The 21,689-nt window shown below is 33.9% G+C and overlaps 1 protein-coding gene across 1 annotated transcript in view; it reads left to right on the forward strand.

The window, feature by feature from the left end:
- LOC145291219 (FMR1-interacting protein NUFIP1-like) overlaps positions 1–21,689 on the forward strand; it is a 33,623-nt gene that overhangs the window by 5,668 nt on the left and 6,266 nt on the right. The window contains exons 2-9 of the mRNA XM_080136807.1: positions 539–978; positions 7,548–7,667; positions 10,327–10,389; positions 11,417–11,499; positions 15,857–15,940; positions 17,063–17,219; positions 19,122–19,191; positions 20,656–20,772. Coding sequence (XP_079992933.1) covers positions 568–978; positions 7,548–7,667; positions 10,327–10,389; positions 11,417–11,499; positions 15,857–15,940; positions 17,063–17,219; positions 19,122–19,191; positions 20,656–20,772 — 1,105 coding nt within the window. The 5' untranslated portion in view covers positions 539–567. The remainder of the gene's footprint in view (positions 1–538; positions 979–7,547; positions 7,668–10,326; positions 10,390–11,416; positions 11,500–15,856; positions 15,941–17,062; positions 17,220–19,121; positions 19,192–20,655; positions 20,773–21,689) is intronic.

The raw sequence follows: 21,689 nt of genomic DNA on the forward strand, positions 1-21,689 counted from the left end.
GCTTGCACGCGACTAATGATGATGTTTGAGCGATTGTTCAGAATTTCCTTTACATTAAGAAAACAAAAATAAAGAATAATCTGTATCATGTACATATTTGTAACAAAAAGAAAATATCGCATTCCAAAAATCACATAAATTGATCAAGTAGTATAATATTTATAAATAAAATAATTTTTAAGTGATTAATGGTAATTCGTAAGCATTACAACAAAAATCTCGCAAGTTTGAATTATTTCACCATCTTCCTTTTTTTTCTTGAAATTGTTTTCAAAATGACGTCGTGAGGCAGTTATCCCTCCATTAATCATAAAATTTGATTTTCTTATTTCCAAATAAAACTATTTGATTAATTTACGTAATTTTTCAATACAATATTTTCTTTCTGTTAAAGGTGTGTGCACCATACAAATTTTACTTTATTTTTGTGTTTTAATATAGGGGGAATATTGGACACGTACCAATGTATGTTTAAACAGCCTTGATCTACACATTTTAGACAAACATTTAAAAAAATTTTTTTCAAATTTTTATTCAGACTAAATCAATCAGAATAATCCCTGAAATATGTGGATTCGTCCATACTGTCAAAATGGACCTGGTTTTAATAATCCACCCAGCAGACCGACTTGGTCACAACCTCCCAGACCTGTTCATGGTATGCCTCCTCGGCCTTTTCATCATATGCCTCCTGGACCTGTTCATCATATGCCTCCCAGACCTGGTCCCCATGTGCCTCCAAGGGGTCCTAATTTTTTTCCCGTATATCCTGCGTACACAAACAATTTCTATCGACCTCCCCATCCACCTCAACACAAGTTTCAAAATGGCTACAACCCACAAAGCAATATTAACCAATCAGCTCCTTCTTTACAAAATGGTTCACTTCAGAAGAATGCCCACAAACACGGAGCCAAGAATTTAGGAAATTCAAATCAAAATTCCAATCATGGCAACAAAGGTCAGAATGATAAAAAGGTAAGTAAAATTTTGACAATCTTTACGATAATAAGCGAAAGTATTTCATTATGGTTCTGAATTTTTGAGATTAGGGTTGATTATTTGTGTTATTTGGACTACTGTTCTCATCTTGAGTGTTGTTTTCACAAGGTTTCTGTTGATGTGACCTTTCTTCAGGTTTATCTTGTCAAGTTGGGGGAATCTTTCTGCTGAACTCGGGGAATCTATATGGTGAGCATGCTACTTCCATCGATTAAATAAAAGGTTCTGTTCAAAATTCTGTGCAGATTCCCCAAGTTTCACAGAAAGATTCTCGAGTTTGACAGGATACACCCAAAGAAAGTCGGAGGTTACATCGACCAAAACATTGTGAAAATGACACTCAATATAAGACCAGTAGTTTGAAGAATCCAAATATGAAGTTTTACCTTTCCACATTTCAATAAAGTGAATTATTTTTGTAAATAGAGTTTTTTTAAAAAGAATGTTTTAGTAACTTGTTATTGAATTTTTTTTTATTGAAACATTGTGAAAATAACGCTCAAGGTGAGAACAGTAGTTTGAAAAATCCAAATAGGAATAACCATTTTATGAAAATAAAAAGCAGATATGATATTATAACATTATGGAAAAAAGGAAAAGAAAACCTGCGGCCTTTTTAGAAAATTCTCAATGTTTTGTCCCCATTTTCCTCCCCTGTGGAAGTCTTCCAAAAATGGAGATAAAACGTTGAGAATTTTCTAAAAAGGCCGCAGGTTTTCTTTCCCTTTTTTCCATAACCATTTTATGTTTGTACATACATTATCCCCTTTCACCCATTCAGTGATGTTGCTAAGGTAAAAATTTCCGACTTTACCCATTTTAAAATTCTGTTGTCCCATCAAATAAAACAATTTTAAATAAAGGCATTTAGCCTAAATGTTTACACATCGATGTCCAAAATGAAAATGTTTAAAATCGTTTCTGCACACACGCTCACTTGAATTGTATTAAAACAAATAAAAAAATTCAAACAGCCAATCAGATGCATTTACCTGAATTTATAAAATTTGATATTTTTATCCATCTTGAATGCATGAAAAGCTGGATTTTTCAACAATAAGCATTTCTGAGCCAAATTCCATGAGAAAGCTAACATTTGCTTTTCACCCGGTTCCCTTGTCCTTGTCGGGAAAGCATTTCTCAACTCTTTCACACACACACACACACACACACACACTCTGATAATAACGCACACATATACACACAACTCATTTACTCTGTCATTATCGGCTGCTCATAAAAAACAAATGTATAAACTTTGTCATTTTAATAATCCTCCAACATTTGTCACCAAACTTTTTATAATGAAAACAAATGAACACTGATTATTATTAACTTTTAATCAAGTGTAATTCGTGTAATTGAGTGGGCAAGTTTTAATTACGATTTTTCTAACCAGTGAATAATTCACAGCCCTTAAATTATCAATTTAGACTTCTTTGATATCTCAGCTAAAGAATCTTGCTTGTTTTATGAGGACTCTAAAAATATTAACGCACATTCTATGTTTTCCTATCGATATAAACTTTCATTTTAAATGCATATAAAATTATCTCTTTTGTGAATTTATGCTTTTGAACTCATTTTTCTTTGTGTTTATAATATAACATTTCTATCGCTCTCTTATATTTGAGTATAAACCTAAAATCAATTTCAAACGTTTTCATTAAAAATGTTTCTCCAAAACCAGCCCCCCCCCCCCCAAAAAAAAAATCTCCCAAACTTGGATCCTGAAAAAGGAACCTCCAAGTATTCACTCGCTCTCGGAGCTGCATACTTACTAATCCTATCAGAACTCCTTATCTCCATATAAGTTGGCATTAGGAACGTGTTTCTCAACTCTGACACACACACACACACACACACAGTCATAAGCATACACATTCTGACACTAACACACACACAACTCATTAACGTTTTCACATTGTCGTCTGCTCATCAAAAATAAATGCATAAACTTACTCATTTAAATATTCCTAAGATTTTTCGCTGAACTTATTACAATGAACACAAACGAACATTGACTCTTATTAATAACTTTTAATCAAATGTAATTTTTGTAATTGAGCAAAATTTACAGATCCTCTTGATTTTTTTTTTGTTGAAGAAACACTATAATCAATTAGACCTGGAAAATTTCCACACGAAGATTAAGTAGAAAGCGGAAAATTTCACTAGAAATCTAATAATTTAAGTTGACATGTTCAGAAAGTTTCATTTCAAATGGGAAGTCTCAAGTGACATGTAGCAAAGAAAATAGTGAAATCATCCTCTTTGGCTGAGGGTCTGAACAGATTAAGACATACTTTTGGGTGCTCTACTTCGATTCCCTTTAAATGAAGTGAGCAAGGAGAAGCTTATATAATACTAATGGCACTCTGCAGTATTGTATACTATACAATTGTCTGGATAAAAATATCTGGAAAGACAGATCCATTTCACAAAGAAACGACTCCTTTGGTATTCTCAATAGCAACATACGGAGAATGTTGGGTCTTGAAGAAATTTGATGAGAGGAAAATTACTGTTTCTGAATTATGGTGCTACTGTAGACTTCTTCGTGTAAGCTGGGTGGACAAACGTACAAACAAATAGAGAAAATTGGATCATTCAGAAGACTGCTGGACAACATCAATGACAAGAAATTACGATTTTTGGGACATATGGTCAGAACAGATGGCCTAACAAAAGATCTGCTCTTTGGTACGATTCCTGGCAAAAGATGACGTGAAAGATCAAAAACAATAATGTTAGACATTGTGAAGGACATCGCGAACATTAACATGGCTGAGTTGCTCAAAATGGCGCAGAACTGGAGTCAATGGTGACGATTCGTGAAGAGTGCCACGACTGATCAGTAATGACCACTCCGTCAAAGAGAGATACAATTGTATTTGTAAAAAAAAAAAAAAGACATGTAATGGTTTTGTCTTTTTTTTAATTGCTATGACCATAGTTGTTAACAAAAACAGAAAAAGGAAAGAAAGAATATCACAGTTGATTGAGTTTACCACTGCGATCCTTAAATCTAGGCATATTTAGGGATTTGGCAAAATCTTTTCAGCCTATGTTTGCTCTGCAATCTAACATGATAGTGAAACATCAGCCCCAAACACTTTTGATTTATAATGGCTTCAGCATAACAATTGTACGATAACCCTGACGCTAACAATTGTACGATGACCCTGACGCTAACAATTGTACGATGACCCTGACCATAACAATTGTACGATGACCCTAACCCTAACAATTGTACGATGACCCTAATCCTAACAATTGTACGATGACCCTAATCCTAACAATTGTATGATGACCCTAACCCTAACAATTGTACGATGACCCTGACCCTAACAATTATACGATGACCCAAGCCCTAACAATTGTACGATGACGCTAACCCTAACAATTGTACGATGACCCTGACCCTAACAATTGTACGATGACCCTGACCCTAACAATTGTACGATGACCCTAATCCTAACAATTGTACGATGACCCTAATCCTAACAATTGTACGATGACCCTAACCCTAAAAATTGTACGATGACCCTGACCCTAACAATTGTACGATGACCCTGACCTTAACAATTGTACGATGACCCTGACCCTAACAATTGTACGATGACCCTAACCCTAACAATTGTACGATGACCCTGACCCTAACAATTGTACGATGACCCTAACCCTAACAATTGTACAATGACCCTGACACTAACAATTGTACGATGACCCTAATCCTAACAATTGTACGATGACCCTGACCCTAACAATTGTACGATGACCCTGACCCTAACAATTGTACGATGACCCTGACCCTAACAATTGTACGATGACCCTGACCCTAACAATTGTACGATGACCCTGACCCTAACAATTGTACGATGACCCTAACCCTAACAATTGTACAATGACCCTGACACTAACAATTGTACGATGACCCTAATCCTAACAATTGTACGATGACCCTGACCCTAACAATTGTACGATGACCCTGACCCTAACAATTGTACGATGACCCTGACCCTAACAATTGTACGATGACCCTAATCCTAACAATTGTACGATGACCCTGACCTTAACAATTGTACGATGACCCTGACCTTAACAATTGTACGATGACCCTGACCTTAACAATTGTACGATGACCCTGACCTTAACAATTGTACGATGACCCTAATCCTAACAATTGTATGATGACCCTGACCCTAACAATTGTACGATGACCCTAACCCTAACAATTGTACGATGACCCTAACCCTAACAATTGTACGATGACCCTGACCCTAACAATTGTACGATGACCCTAACCCTAACAATTGTACGATGACCCTAACCCTAACAATTGTACGATGACCCTAACCCTAACAATTGTACGATGACCCTAACCCTAACAATTGTACGATGACCCTAACAATTGTACGATGACCCTAACAATTGTACGATGACCCTAACAATTGTACGATGACCCTGACCCTAACAATTGTACGATGACCCTGACCCTAACAATTGTACGATGACCCTGACCCTAACAATTGTACGATGACCCTGACCCTAACAATTGTACGATGACCCTGACCCTAACAATTGTACGATGACCCTGACCCTAACAATTGTACGATGACCCTGACCCTAACAATTGTATCATGACCCTGACCCTAACAATTGTACGATGACCCTGACCCTAACAATTATACGATGACCCTAACTCTAACAATTGTACGATGACAACAAACTAGTGAATAGGATCCATTCAACCTTGCTTCATCAGAAACTTGGAATTGGTGGAATTTTGGGTGCCTTAAGCACTTGGCATCTGAGGTGCTTTGACCGTGTGCAATGTACCATTTTTTGCATTTCTTCCTGATATGGAAGTATTAGAGAGTTTTCCTGTTAATTTATTTGGAATTGTGATTTTCACCTGCGTGTAATTAACTTCCAATGCTCTTACAGTGCAAATTTTTTTTAAATTGTCGAATCTTTGTTGAACGCAAAAACTTGCATGGAATTTTTAACTTTACAAGTTATCAGTATAACAAAAACATTACTTGTACCTTGTCGTGGCTGATGGAACGAGAACAATCTCTCTGTGTGGATTAAATAAAATGTCCAGTTCCAAACTCTGTAAGTTCAGAGTTTTACATAAAGCATCCTTAAGTATGAAAAGATGCACCTGAAGGTCAGAGGTTACATCGAGTGAACTTTTTTTGTGAAAATATTATTTATATTTTTTATCTCGATTCTTATTTTCACAACATTTCGGCAGATATAACCTCCAACCTTCTTCAACATTTGGGCAAGAGTTACTAGAAGCAGTTTATCCTGTCTTGACACAATTCAAAATAGCCTTCATAGCCTTTTCTCTTCCTTGCAACCTCTTTCTCACAGAAGAGACATTGCAAGCCTGTCTCTGCTTTATCATATTTTTCATGGCAAGTGCTCGTCTGAGCTCTAATCTATGGTCCCCCTGTCCTGACTTTCACGAAAAACACTCGTCTAGCCAAAACCACTATCAATAATTTCCCCCCACTCGTTATCTGTGCCTAAACCTAAACGTAGATTCCATGAACAAAGATTCTTTCTTAGAATTGCACACCTGTGGAATTCTCTTCCATTTGCTTGCTTTCCAACTGACTACAATATGGTCGTCTTCAAGTCCAACGTGAACAAATTCTTGATGAGCAATTCCCTAAAGTAATTCAATTTACAAAATTTCCACTACTAACGATTACGACATTTTCCCTTGACCATTGTACACTCATTAACCCTAATCCTCAAATGACCTTCGGGCCTTGATAAGTGGTGACTCCTTTGTAAAAAAAAGTGTATCTTGTCAAACTCAGGAGTCTGCACAGAATTTTGAAGAGAACACGTTATTTAATCCACAGAGTTAACATGCTCTTGTTCTGTTAGCCATAACTGAGTAGAAGTCGTAAGTAATTCGCAATTGTATTTTGTCGCCTATACTGAGGATTGAACCTCTAACCCCCAGAAATGTGTAACTTGCAACAAAATTTTACCAAGTACTCTATCTGCTACCCCATGTGCACGAAACATGAAAACAATGTTTAAGATAATAAAACTCTTTATCTGTGCCTAAACCTAAACATAGATTCCATGAACAAAGCTTCTTTCTTAGAACTGCACGCCTGTGGAACTCTGTTCTGTTTTCCTGCTTTTCAACTGACTACAATATGGTTGTCTTCAAGTCCAATGTAAACAAGTTCTTGATGAGCCGTTCCCCTTAAGTAATCCAATTTACCAAATTTACTCTTTTAACGATTACTATGATATTGTCCTTTTGACCACTGTACACTCTTTAAGCCTTATTCTCGAGTGGTCTCTGGGCCTTGATAAGTTGTAGAAACTTATTTGTAGAAAAAGAAAAAAAAAACAATAGTCTGAATAATCCAAATAATGAGCTATGAATCCTAATCTCCAAAAAATTCAAAATAAAATACTCTTTACGTGTCAAATAAACCAATAATTTGTTTCATCGTGGTGTTTAAGTAAACTTTAAAGACTAATCCTATTCTTTTTCTCTCCAGAATAAAAAGAAAAATGGTAAGAAAACCCTTCCAGAAAGCTTTGCATTTTACTGTGATGTTTGTGATCGAGGCTTCCAGACGGATGAAAAATTAAAAGAACATGTGGATGGACACCAGAAAGTAGGTTTTATGAATTTGTCGTCTTTTTTGTTTTTCTTTCCTTCTTTCCAAATATTTCCTTTCTATTCTGAAATGCAATTCTGACAGCATTCATTTAGACTTTCAAGTTTTGAAGATGAACGCTTTTTTACATTGGTAATCAGTGATCTTTTTAAATTTTAAACCCACGCATTTCAGGTGGAAACATTATTGCGTACTTACGTGTTATGACGAAGTAGAAAAATAATTACAAGTAAAAATAGAATTTATCGATTTATCGTGGAACAGTTGTGCAACCTATTTAGTATGACAAACAAAAAAGGTTACCCTTGATTTAAATTGACAAAAATAAGGGTCCACCATTTTTAAACCAACGCATTTCAGAATGTAATTGTTAAAAATACATTTTGCACATCTTCTACTGGATCATTTTTTTTTTGTAATTTCTAGAATTTATACTAATTTTGCAAGTACGTAATAATGTTTTCACCTGAAATGCGTTAGTTTAAAAGATCCCCAATGTAAAGCAGCATCTTTCGTACTTGCAGTAGAGAGCGAAAAAGTATCACCGGTAAACAGACAATAGAAACTGATTTTGATGACTAGATATCGGAAGTTGATTGGATAGAATGACAGACGACTATGACTGATCATCAGATGGATCGTGCAATATTTGAAAGAACGTCTTGTTATGTGGCAGTGAATTCTGGATTCTCACTTGGTCCTCTCTCATCCGATCGCAACACAATGACCGATCCATGATTAGATGAATCTGCACTGTAAAATCTGACCAGACTCAACACATTAACTTCGAGGATTTGTTTAAAAGTGCTACACTTGACGTTTCTGAATTTTTGAGATGAGGATTGGTTATTCGTCGGACTACTGTTCTCATCTTGAGTGTGATTTTCACAACGTTTCGGTTGATATAACCTCCGGCCTTCTTCAGGTGTATCTTGTCGAACTCGGGAATGTTTCTGTCGAACTCGGGGAATTTGGACGGAATTTCGAGTGGAACCCTTTATTTACTTCACAGGGATAACGTGTTCTTGTTCCGTCAGCCAGAGGTCCTAAGGTAATTTGCAAATGTATTTTTTTTTTTAAATACATTTGCAAATAAAAAAAAATACATTTGCGAATTAAAAAAAAAACAATTGTGAATTACTTAGGACCTCTATCTAGTCATGGCTGACGGAACAAGAACATACTATCCCCGTGAAGTAAATAAAGGCTTCCACTCGAAATTCCGTCCAAATTCCCGAGTTTGACAGAAACATTCCCGAGTTCGACAAGATACACTTGAAGAAGGTCGGAGGTTACATTGACCGAAATGTGAAAAATCACACTCAAGATGAGAACAGTAATCCGATGAATAATAATACAAGTGCTACGCTTGTCCTGCACAAAATTAATTCTAAGGATGAATCTGTTACACTGGTATGGTCAGCGCATAGATGGTTTGAATTGTAGAGAGGTTGACCAGCGAAAGAAAACTTGGAAGCAAGTGATTAGACAAGTGATTATACAGAATCAAATTTGGAGATAGTTAACCCACTGAACTGTCAGAAGTGGAGAGTGAGCTTGCAAAATATCAAAAAGGCGTCTGACCCATGGACAGAGGAAAAGTGATGTTGAATAACGGAATAAAATGATCATGTCAGCATATCTTGTGCAAGCAGATGTTCTCAATGTTTGTTTTGAAATATCAAGGACTGGATGTATTATTCTCTTTTGGTTTTGATATATCCTAGAATGGATGTGAAAGTTTGATTGTCAGACATGGGAAATATGAAAGAACAAAGGGGAGATAATCTGGCAATCTCATTTTAAAATCTATATACCTATAAAAATGAACGTGTCTGTGTACATTTCCCTACAAAATAACTGTCAGTTTTAAGTATACAGACTCGAAATTTGATACACAGGGTACTGAGATTTGAGAAAGTCTTTGGGATTGGTTTTCGGCCAGAAATTTGGCTTTTAAGGGGTCAAAGTTCAACGATTTGACCTTTGAGAACTCTACCAAACTCCTCTGACAATTTTGAGTCTAAACACTTGAAATTTTAGATATAGGTTCCTTGGACATGGATCTAACTTAATGACTTGATTTGAGCCCCAAACAATAAATTTTAAGAGGTCATAATAGGGGTCAAAGTTAAAAAAATTGACCACTTTTTTTTTTACTCAACATACATATCCAAACACCCGAACAACGCCGGGCTGAAATGCTAGTTTTAAATAAAATTAATTAGAAGCGTTCATAATTGTTTGAATATGAAATTGCTGAAAAAGCGAAATAGAATTTTAATTATTCAGACGACTGTTCTCATTTTTATTGTTAATTTCACAATGTTCCAACCTTCATCATGGCTTTTATCGATTAAAAAACAGCAAATTTATTTTTTTGTAAATAAAGAAAAAATATTTGATCAGTTTTTGTGATTTTTGGAATATGCTATTTTCATTCTGTGACAAGTAGTTAAAACTATGTTTTTCTTAATGTTTCTTTATCGCTGTAGGTGCCAGTTTGAATAAGCCTCAAATCCTGTGCTAACATACGTTTCTTGCCTTTTTATGCCAAATCCTTTTGTACATTTGTTTATTTTTTTATTTGACATTGTTACATTTATTTTACGTTAATAAATCATCTTTTTTTTTTGTTGTCTCCAAAATTTTCCAGTGTAAAGAAGAAGGTTGCTCATATGTTGCGGCACCAAAGCTTGTACAACTTCACGTGAAAAATGTAAGTTGCTTTCATTTATACGTTGCTTTCATTTATAAGTTGCTTTTATTATATCTGATGTTTTTCCAAGTCTTGTCCAGAACCTGACCCAAATTCCTCTTTCAGCAGGTTACGGCAAGCAGACAGAAGATGCTGATCAACTCTCAGCAGGCAGGCTTCAATGAAATCGTGAAAGTCATTGCAACAAGAAAATTAATTACAGCATACTGTGTGAAGTAAAAAAAGTATCTCCCCTCTTTCCCCCCGAAAAAATTTAATGAAAAGAAATATCAACAAAGAATTTTTTGAAGTAAAAAAGAAAAAAGCCTACTCCTCCTCCTCCTCAAATAAATCATCATCATCATCATCATCATCATCATCATCATATCGTATGAATCTGAAGATTCTATTGTTGGCATTAATTTCCCTGATATTTCTGTAATCAGAATTATTTCTAGAAAGATATCAGGTATTTACAGATGGGATCATGTGAAGGTCGCCGACATCCTAAGTGAAAGTCATTTTTGTGGAATGGATTGGATTTGAACTTGGAACACCTAGGTTGTCAGTCCGTATTATTGACCACTTGACCACCATAATCTGCCCAACCCTAAGTAAGATTTAGCGAAAAATAAAAAAAAAGTTGTTAAAACGCTTAACTTTCTTTGAAAAAGACAATTCATGTTTTACAGTTGTTTGAATGTTTTCATTGTAAAAGAAAAATATTGTAAGTACAAAACAAAATAAAAAAGAACTTTATTTGAAAAAATTTTTCTTTTGCAGTTGTTTTCATGTTTTCATCATAAAAAAAAAAAAAAAGATTTGAAAACTTTTCTTGAAAAAGAAAAAAAAACCTTTTCTTTTTTTTTTTTTTGCATAAAAAATAATTTTTATTTTTCTGTTTATATGTGGTCGGGGGGGGGGTAAACTTTATTAAATAATTTTCATTTTTAAACCCAAGATATGTTGGACAAAATTTTATTAAAATGATTGAAAATGAAATCCTTTAAAGATAATTTATAATGTTGCCAACTTTGTATGTTCGCAGCATCATTACACTGGACTGGCTAAGAAGATCTGGAATGTTGAAAGTGAAGAAGATATTTTAAAATGGATTGCTGAAAGGAAAAAGTATGTATAACATTTACTTGGGAACTTTTGAAATGATTTGATAATCTGTATAATATTCTGCTTATTTCTTGTTTCGTTAATCTATTTTATGCTTTGAAAAAAGGCAAATATAATTTTGGTAGGCCAAACTGTTTCCAAAAAAGAAAAAGCCAAATTCATGAAATTTCTCTTTAAAAGGGATAATCTTGCAACCCTGGACAGGAATATGAGAGTCCCCTCCCTTTTTGATGTAGCCTTGTTTTTGAATATTATAATTAGCAGTTCAGCCTGGTTTTGCTCGGGCGCTATGTACTGTTCATAACTTTATGTACATAAGTATATATATATATATATATATATATATATATATATCTTAAACTGTTTGACTCTTGTCCAGGTAACCTACATCTAAAATTTCAAGTGTTTAGACCCAAAATTGGCAGAGTTTGGTAGAGTCTGCAAAGGTCAACTCTTTCAACTTTGATCTCTTGACAGCCAAATTTTCGCCCAAAAACCGATTAAAAAGCTTGCTGCATGTCTGAATACTCTTTATGTAAAATTTCAAATGTTTAGACTAGAAATTAGCTGAGTAATTTGGTAGAGACTGCAGAGGTCAATTTTTTTTTAACTTTGACCCAAATTTTGACCCCTTGACATTCATTGTTTTAAAAAGTTTGATTCATGTCCAAGTAACCTAGATCTAAAATTTCAAGTGTTTAGGCCCAAAATTGGCGGAGGAGCTCAGTAGAGTTTTCAAAGGTCAAATCATTGAACTTTGACCCCTTGACAGCCAAATTTCTAGCTGAAAACCGATTAAAAATTTTCCCAAATTTTTATACCACTTATGTCAAATTGACTGAAAATTGACGGAGTAATTTGGTAGGGAAATGTACACACACACACACACAATTTCACTTTTATAGATATATATGACTAGTGGGATCTGGGGAAATTTCACAGCAAAATGTTTGATATTGATGTTGACTTTTTGTGAATGTTCAGTATAAATGAAGATGCCCTGATATTATTATAGCTCTTTTGTTAAAACCACAAAAGTATTTATCTAAGCTAGCAGGGACGCCTGGCGTAGCCCAGTCGTAAAGTATGCTTAAATATATTTTAATTTATGCAGATTTCGTATATATTATTATAGAGTCAATTTTCTATCGATTCTTATATATTATAAAGTTGTGATTTCAAAAATAAAAAATATATCCATATGACTTGGGTGCATTAGCTTGAATTGGAACCGAAATCCAAACTTATGAAGAAAAAATGTGTGTGTGTGTGTGTGTGTGTGTGTGTGTGTGTGTGTGTGTGTGTGTGTGTGTATATATATATTGTGTATATTTAGGCAGCATCTTCTCATTTAGACAAATATTATTGAATAGCACGGAGTTTTTCTGTTTTACAATTTTCCTTTTTATCTTTTCCAATCTCTGAATAGTCCTTATTGTCTTCTTCTCGAAATTGTATAAGTTGGATCCATAATCGCGAGCGCTTCTATCAATATGCCTGAGGATGATAGAAGCACTTCTGTCGAAAGCACTTGTGATTATGGATCCAACTTATACAATTTCGAGAATTGGAAAAGATAAAAAGGAAAATTGTAAAACAGAATAACTGCGTGCTATTCAATAATCTTTGTCTAAATATATATAACTTGAGTTCCTTCAGCTATAACTGAAACCAAAACTTAGGAAGAATTCTTGGTAAAATTATTTATTACAAGAAATGGAAGGTAATAACAATTAAACGCGCCACTCATAAGGAAAAAGATGTGTGACACATAAAATAACATGCATACTATCGTATTAGTAATATGCGATTATTGTTGTAATGTTGTGAGAAAAGAACTCTAAGTAATTTCGACATGCTGCGGTTCTTCACCAAAGAAAGAACATTCAAAAGAAACAGCAAATAAAAAAAAAATATTGACTGTCAAGAGATGCTGATCTCATACCGGCTGTGCTATTAAAAAAATGCTCCACTGAGGTTGCTCCAGTTCTCTCTAAACTCTTAAACAAATGCTTTAACGAATCTTGCTTTCTTGATTGGCGGAAACCCTAGAGGAAGACCTTCAGTCTGTAGTGGAATGGAGTCAAAAATGGATGGTAACGTTCAACGCTGCCAAGACAAAACTCGTTTTCTTTAATAATTATATGAAACCTTCTCAACCATCAATAGCTATGGCTAAAGATACTTTACCTGAAAGTACTTCATTCAAACTCCTCGGCTTAACATTCACAAGGAACATGAGTTGGAATAGATAAATCGAGATCATTGCCAAGGCTGCTGCGAAGAAGGTGGGCTCTCTCTACCATGCTAGAAAGTTAGTTATGCCTGAAAGTATCCTGTACTTCTATAAAGCCACCATTCGTCCATGTATGGAGTATTGCTGTCACATTTGGGCTGGTGCATCTTTTTTTTTTTTTTTTTTTACATAGGCGTCACCACTTATCAAGGCTGAGAGGCCACTCAAGGATAAGGGTTAAAGAGTGTACAGTAGTCAAAAGGACAATATAGTAATCGATAGTAATGGAAATTTGGTAAATTTGTTAACTTAAGTGGAACGGCTCATCAGAAACTTGATCTGCTATTAGTCTCTCGCTGCTGGACAGGGTTCAAAAAAGAAAAGTCGCCAACCTGATAGGTCCTGAACTGTCATCTAAGCTTCAGCCTCTGTCCCATCGACAAAATGTTGCATCCCTCTGCCTGTTTTACAAGTATTTTAATGGTGGATGCTCCAACGAACTACAAGCTCTTGTACCTCCTCGACGAAAATACCCCCGACAAACCCGACAAGCAGCGAAGTCTCACCCCTACACAGTCGAGATCCTTAGATGTAGGAAAGCCTTCTACTCTAATAGCTTCTTCCCCCGAACTGCTGGACTTTGGAATTTTCTTCTGGTTCCTGCTTCCCCAACTGTACTGACATGCAGAAGTTCAAGTGTAATGTGAACAGACATCTTGCTGCTAAACTCTCTACCTAGTACCCCTGTAACTTAGGTCCCTGATAGTAGTCTCCACATTAAAGTGGCAATGTGCCTTGTTTGGGGTGAAAAATGTAATAATAATAAAAAATTTAAAAAAAAAAAAAAAATTGATCTTATTGTTTGTATTGAACTATGTAGCATAATATTGCTTTCCGGGTATTGATATTTATTAATTTATCTCATTTGAGTCATTTCTGTAATTATAATGGACACTATTTTCATAGAAATATTAATGAACTCATATTTGCTGCTTGTTTGTTTTTGTTTTTGTTTTTTCTGACAAAAAACTAATTTTTTGCGCTACTAAAAAAATATCAGCTTTATGAAAACCTATTTGTTGATTAAATAGGGAGGAGAGAATTTCGAGATGTCCAGTGATGTAACTTTTGATGCTGATAGGAAGTTCAATCTTCTGCGTTTGGAAATGCTGGTCGAAGAAAGGAAACAAGGCTGTGGATCTGGTCTAGGATTAAGTTTGATGCAAAACCCATTTTCAGGATGAAACGTCCAGTACTCTGTTGCACTTGACATAGAAAACAAGGAGTTGGAATGAATCCAACAAGAAGTACTACAACCAACCAATTACTCTACATGGCCAGTTCTCGTTGTTAAGAAATGTCGTCATTATAAAATTATTGTTGATACCAAAGATTTTTCATTCAAATATTTTTCACATATTTGTCTCGTATTTCACAACGTCACTTCAATTACAGACGCGTTCAAATCAAAATCTAATGTTTACATTTTTTCAAATGTTGAATTATGTATTGAATGGATCACATTGACACACTGGTTCTTTTCAGATCCTTAAAGTTAAGCAACACTGACCCTTGCTAATACCAGATGGGTGACCATTTGGGACTACCAATACGTATATCAGTGGACTATCAGGTCAGTCCTCCTGCTTTCCAATGGTGTGCGCACACATTAACAGCCATATGAAAATTATTATGGAGTTTACCAAACTCCATAATCTTGACTGCGATCAAAAAATGATGATTATATGTGTTTAATAGTAACAGTGGCACTCACCCTAGGTAGGTTGAAACTGGCTTGCTTCAAAGGAGGAAGTTTCTAGGGAATATCAAATTTACAAGCAGTTCCCAGTTGCATGTAATATCACAATCAAGAGAGTTTGCAATATTAGGTTTTTGCAGTGCAGTGTCAATGTGCTCCTACATGCAGCACCTGGTATTCCCAAATAGTCACCCATCTGGTATTGGCCAGGCTCAATGTTGCTTAACTTTGGCGATTTAATGAGAACTGGTGTGTCTATGTGATTTTTTCATTATAAAAACAACTAGTTATAAAAAAAATAAATTAAAAATTTTGTTAAAATATGAAAAAAGTTTAAATAAATTTTAAAAACTTTTCTTGCGCAGAAATTTTCCTACGGCAGCAAATGTTGAAATGAAGAAATCTTTGGAAGCAGAGAAGAACGCAAGAGGAGAAGTACTGAATGAAAAGTAAGTTCAGTTCTTTTTATCTTTTTTTTTTTTTCTTTTTTTTTTTGACAATTCCAAATGTTAGAATTGAATCTTCTTCTGAGGTCTTTAGATCTAAGCCTGTCATAAAGAGTCATATTATATGTATCAATTGTACCAGCTTTCTGACCTAAAATGCACTAAACATTATTGTTATTTTTCTTTTCCCTTTGCAAAACTCAATCATGTTCTGCAAAGTTTAAAACAAAAAAAACAATTTTACTCTATAAAACCACCAAACCAAACCAAACACAATGAATAAATAGTTGAAGATATAAAGAACTTGAAACAGAAAAACTTTTTTTCAAAATGACTAGATTCGGCATTAAATAATGCGAAAATGTTATAAAATATATATATGTTGTAAAATAAAATAAACAGATTAAACACCAAAGCTAAATGTTTTTTGCAATATTTTCGATTATATATGAAGGTATGATTAAAGAAAAGTAGAAGGTTCTATTTATAGACACTGGTAATATGAACTGACCAATCAAATGGAGTTACATTCTGCTAGCAACCAATCAGAAACCAGAATCACTCCATAAAATACTGGATTTTTTAGAATTTATGCATATAATTTTTGTGTCCACACAGGAAAGATTTTTGCTCTTTGTAAGCTTCTACAGTTCAAGACTTGTACAGATTAGCTACCCTCTGAAAACTTTATTCTTCGTCTCATAACTTATACAGATTGACTACCCACTCTTCTAAAATTAAACATGGCTTTCAATTCAAATTCCAAAAAATATTCCAAGATATAAAGAACTTGAAGCATAAAAACTTTTACCAAAATGACTGAAAAGACTTGATATGCCAGAAAACAAAACAACCAAATCTTTATTTCTTCTCTCATCTTGCTTCTCAGTTTGCTAAAAGCAAAAATAAAATCTCAATTACATCTTCTTTCCACCTTCCCATGATACCTCTCTTCCCCAATTCATTTCCACCTATCGTCAAATTCTTCATAAAAAAATTTTTTTTCTTGTTCTGTCTTTGATAAATAAGATCTCATATTAATGTCATTCGTTTAAGCCACATGTTTTTTTTTTATTTTAGCTATTTCTTGGAAAACTTTGATTCTATTTCATGTTTCTTTGCTAGACAATTTTACCATCGGCCGCATGAGCAGACGCAGAGACGTCGAGGTCGTCATGGACAAAAGTGGAAGAGACACAAATTTGATGATTCTTTTACTGAAGATTCACCACCGGAAAAAAAGAAAGCAATGGAGAAAGAAATGGATGAAGCTAATCATAAGGTCAGTATTATTCATATGATACTATTGACATTGCCAATATTTTTGAAAGTCATCACCTTCACCACGTCCGGTTTAGCAATGGACGCAATGGCAAAGACGTCACAATTTAAAAAAAAATTTTTTTTTTTTTTCACTTTCTTTTCCTCCTTCGCGGTATGGGTTAGAGGCTGCCTGGCTGCCTACTACCACTTTTTTTTTTTTTTGCTCAACACACACCTCCAAACAACGCCGGGCACTCAGGATAGTCTATTATTAAATTAAAACTGAGCTAATCCATGTTTGTTTCTTTAAGGTTATTTTCTATATATTTTAATCATGCATAATACTTGTTTGAATATTTCTCTGTTTTTTGGATTGAGTTATGTTTATAAACAAACTTTATTGTGTAGGAAATGTGCAACAAATGAAATTTCCAGTTTTGATTTTAGGGTGGATTTTTATTTTCTTATTGCCGTGCGTCGGCCATCTTGTCATCTTTGTATCTGGCCTGCATACATGCACTCTTTCTCAGTCAGTTCTGAATAAATGTTATTATTATGAGAAGAAATTCCAGAAGAAAACAATATTAAAGAGTTATTTGATAAAAACAATCCCCACACCATACTCTCGTATCTTAAAAAAAATTAAAAAGAACCCTTTATACAACGGTCCTAGATATGACCTTAAACTATATCCAATGGTGAGGCCCAACCTTGCGGGCCTTGGAGAGTGTGGAGCCACCCTTTAATTGCCATTGCTCCCAGGTCCACTCTGACCCAGAGTGGTAGTACCTGTTAGGGTCCCAACTATGGGTTAAATAGAATCCGACTTAAAAAACAAATATACTCCATTAAAAATCGTTCCTCAAAATAACTAGATTCGGCATTAAATAACCTGAAAAAAGGTTGATATGCCGTAAAACAAAAACAACCAACCAACCAGAATATATAACAAAGATTATGATAAAATGATTGCTACGTTTGCAAAACTTCATTCGAGAACAACTGTTGATTTCATATTTTATAAACATGTTAAAATGCAACTTATAATTTCTTTCTTTGTCATAAATTTGAATTTGAATTTATTTTTCCTCCTTTAGCAAGATTGTATAGTTGTGATGCGTCTCAATGAAAAAAAAAAATGTCCGTTTTTAAGTTAAATTGTGATCTAATGGAAAAAGAACACATCTTTATTATTGGATGATAGAAAGTTCAAACTATGTAGAACACACAAAGAAAGAAAATTTTCATTTTCCAATAGTGCCAAATACATTTTTAGGGTTTCATAGTCCCCACACTTAGGTAAGCACGTTCAATAACACAAAAACAGTTGATTTAGACTCCTTGTTTGAAAAACCTTGCCTGTACCAATTTTTAACATTCTAGATAATCTAGAAATTATTTTATGCACAAAAGTGTAATTTTCTAACATTGCAATTTCACTGTCTCTAGCGACATACCTGGAATGTTAAAAATACAATATTTTGGTAACTGTTTTTAGATACAAGCTCAAATTTTCAGGCTTGTCTAGGTTTTATGATTCCAATCAACTGGGGAAAGTTTGAAGAAAATCTGATTTTTCTGGATGATTTAATATAAAATATGAAATCCAATTTTTAATATAGAATTACTCTTATTTTTTATTATGCTAAAGCTGACTTGATCAACGTTAGTTTCTCTAAGGATTTTTTTCCTCTCTTTATATGCATTAAAATATCAGTTTGAAATTTGCAAGTTTCCGAGTATGACAAAGATTCACACGTTTAAAAATATACACCTGAAGAAGTTCAGGGGATTTTAAATGGATGAAACGTGGAAATGACAGTCCAGATGAGACAAATAGTTCAAATAAAACAAATGCTTAAAAAATTCTGAAAAATAATGCAGTTTTTTTTTTTCTCTTTTTTTTTTCTTTTTTTTTCAGCAAAACTGTGATAAAAATGATGCAACAGAGTTTTCTGATCCGTTGGCAACAATTTTAACTACTGATTCAGGTAAACCTGAACAAGGATATGAATTCTCAATTTTTTTTTTCTTTTTTCCTCCACTATTTTTTACTTGTAGGAATAAAATAAACATTTAAAAGTTATGGCTAATATATGTGGCTAAAAAATAAATTCAATTGAACAAAAAATTGATCTGTAAGAAGTTTAACATGTTCTTTGCCACAAAACGAGGAAAAAATGAAGTTACATAAAAAAGAAAATTATGTTATTACTAGGGCGAGGACAACAGCATATTCTTTTCATTGTTTTAACTCTTGAGTGTGTATCCGTTGATATCTTATATGCTTTTATATAGAGTGACGTGGTTCTCAGTTGATTAACTGTCGGATATATACTTGAGAGTCAAAACAATGAAAAGAATATGCTGTTGTCCTAGCCCTAGTCATTACTAACCAGCAGAGCGTTACCACTGTCTGCCAGGCATGTCTATGCAATGTGAGGATGTATGAAAGTAAAACCTGACCAGTGAAGATTGAAGTAATGTGTTATTTTGTCCTTTAGTTCTCACATTCCGTGAGCTATGTTTCTGACAAAGAGGGAATAATTGCTGTTTTCTGGATCAGAATCTGTACATATAACACATATCATTAGCATATTTTTTCCGTTTAATTTTTTTTTTGTAGTCCATATATCAAGTGACTTCATGCCTTGTCTAGAGCAATTTGCAATTCTTTTCTTTGAATTTTATTTTCAAACAATTGCTTGATAATTAAATATAAAGAAATTTTTAATTATTTTAAGCAGAAGTTTTTTATTTAACATCTATTTGCTATTGAATCCCTAATTACTTACCTCCCTACAAGGTCAAAGTTAGGCACAAGGTCCATTTTTTTATATGAGGGATTTGTAGTACCCAAAAAATGGACACTTTGAATAGAACAAAAATAGGAATTTTCTTATCAAGAAGGAATTTTCCTCTGTCCAGAATTCCCTCTATATTAAAAAAGACAAAAATAAAGTTAAATCTGTAAGGTTTATATACTCGCGACAGAAAGAAAATGTCATACACCAAAAATCATATAAATTGAGCCCATAGTTTTATTTTAAAATCAAATGTTGAGTAACCATAGAGTGGCTGTTCGGCTCACCATTATGAAAACAATCTTGAGAAGCAAACTAAACCATAATTCATACTTGCTATGTTGTAATATCTACAAATTCACATTAGTTGCTTAAAAATGATTTTCTATATAAAAATACTACTATTTGATTTTTGGAATATGATATTTTTTTTTTCTTCACGGGTGCATACATGATACAGATTTTTCTTTATTTTTGTTTTTTAATGTAGATAGAATTCTGGACAAGAACCTGAAACGTATCTGAGTCGTATACTATTGTAGCATATCTAATGAATTTTATTTTTTTTTTATGATCTCTGATTTGATACTGTTTTGTTTTCTCTGATCCTCACATCGAACCATATTTCTCTTTTTACGGCTAACCTTTCAGATGCTGATTTGAATGCAGAGCATACGTCAACACCCAATTCATCGAAATCCATGGTTTTACCTTCCAGTCTCAAAGCTTTGCAAACGATGTATGATTCAGACGGAGAGAATGGAATTGGTAAATTTCACTGTTCTTCTGCTCTTTTTCTTTAATGTTTTATCATCGAAAGGGAGAAAAGAAATCGAATCCTTGTTTACAATTAAACCTAATTTAAAAAAAAAAAAAAGTACAGAAAAATCTTTATGATCTATGGACCTGTCACTGAAAGGAAATGTCTTATTCCAAAAGGCACGTAAATTAATCAAGTAGTTTTATTCCTATAAAGAAAATCATTTTTAAACGATTTAAAGCGATTAATGTGAAATCGGTAGCATTACAACGCTGATCTCGCTAGCTTGAATTATTATGGAGTCATCTGCTCTTTTTTGTTTTTTCAAGACGGAAACATACGACAGCTTCTTTTTGCTTACTCATAAAATTTGATTTCCTCAGCTAAAGATAAAACTAGTTGATCAATTTATGTGATTTTTGGAATATGACCTCTTCATTCTATGTTTTTTCTTTTTTAATCAAGTGTAATTCTAAATAAGCACCCAAATATTAAACATGAGAATATTTTGCATTTATGTTTAATCATACAAAATTCATTTATTGATTTGAGAGGTAGATATAATCATCTAGTCATGGTAGCAGTATGGATCTTCTCGGCTCTTTCACGACATCTTGCTCTTTCCTCCTGGTCGTATTTCAGTAGTCGCAGTGGTAATGTGGCAGCTAAAGTTTCCATCTTGTTTCTGTCTTTGTAAACTCCTTTTTCTTTTACTCAATAATCTCTTGGAACCATTATTACTAAAGACATGCCACAAATGCACTTGGGTTGTAAAAATCTCTTTGCATTTTTTTCTTTTTTTTATATACATGCACATTCATGACATATTCTCTAACCAGAGAATATTTTATGAGTTCCGATTCAGTCAAAAAAGAGAGACTTTCCCTGTTTGTTGATGGGACACCAGTTTTATAATTTATATCCG

This window comes from Euprymna scolopes, chromosome 12, assembly GCF_053919585.1.
Source record: "Euprymna scolopes isolate OS-2025 chromosome 12, ASM5391958v1, whole genome shotgun sequence".
Lineage (NCBI taxonomy): Eukaryota > Metazoa > Mollusca > Cephalopoda > Sepiida > Sepiolidae > Euprymna > Euprymna scolopes.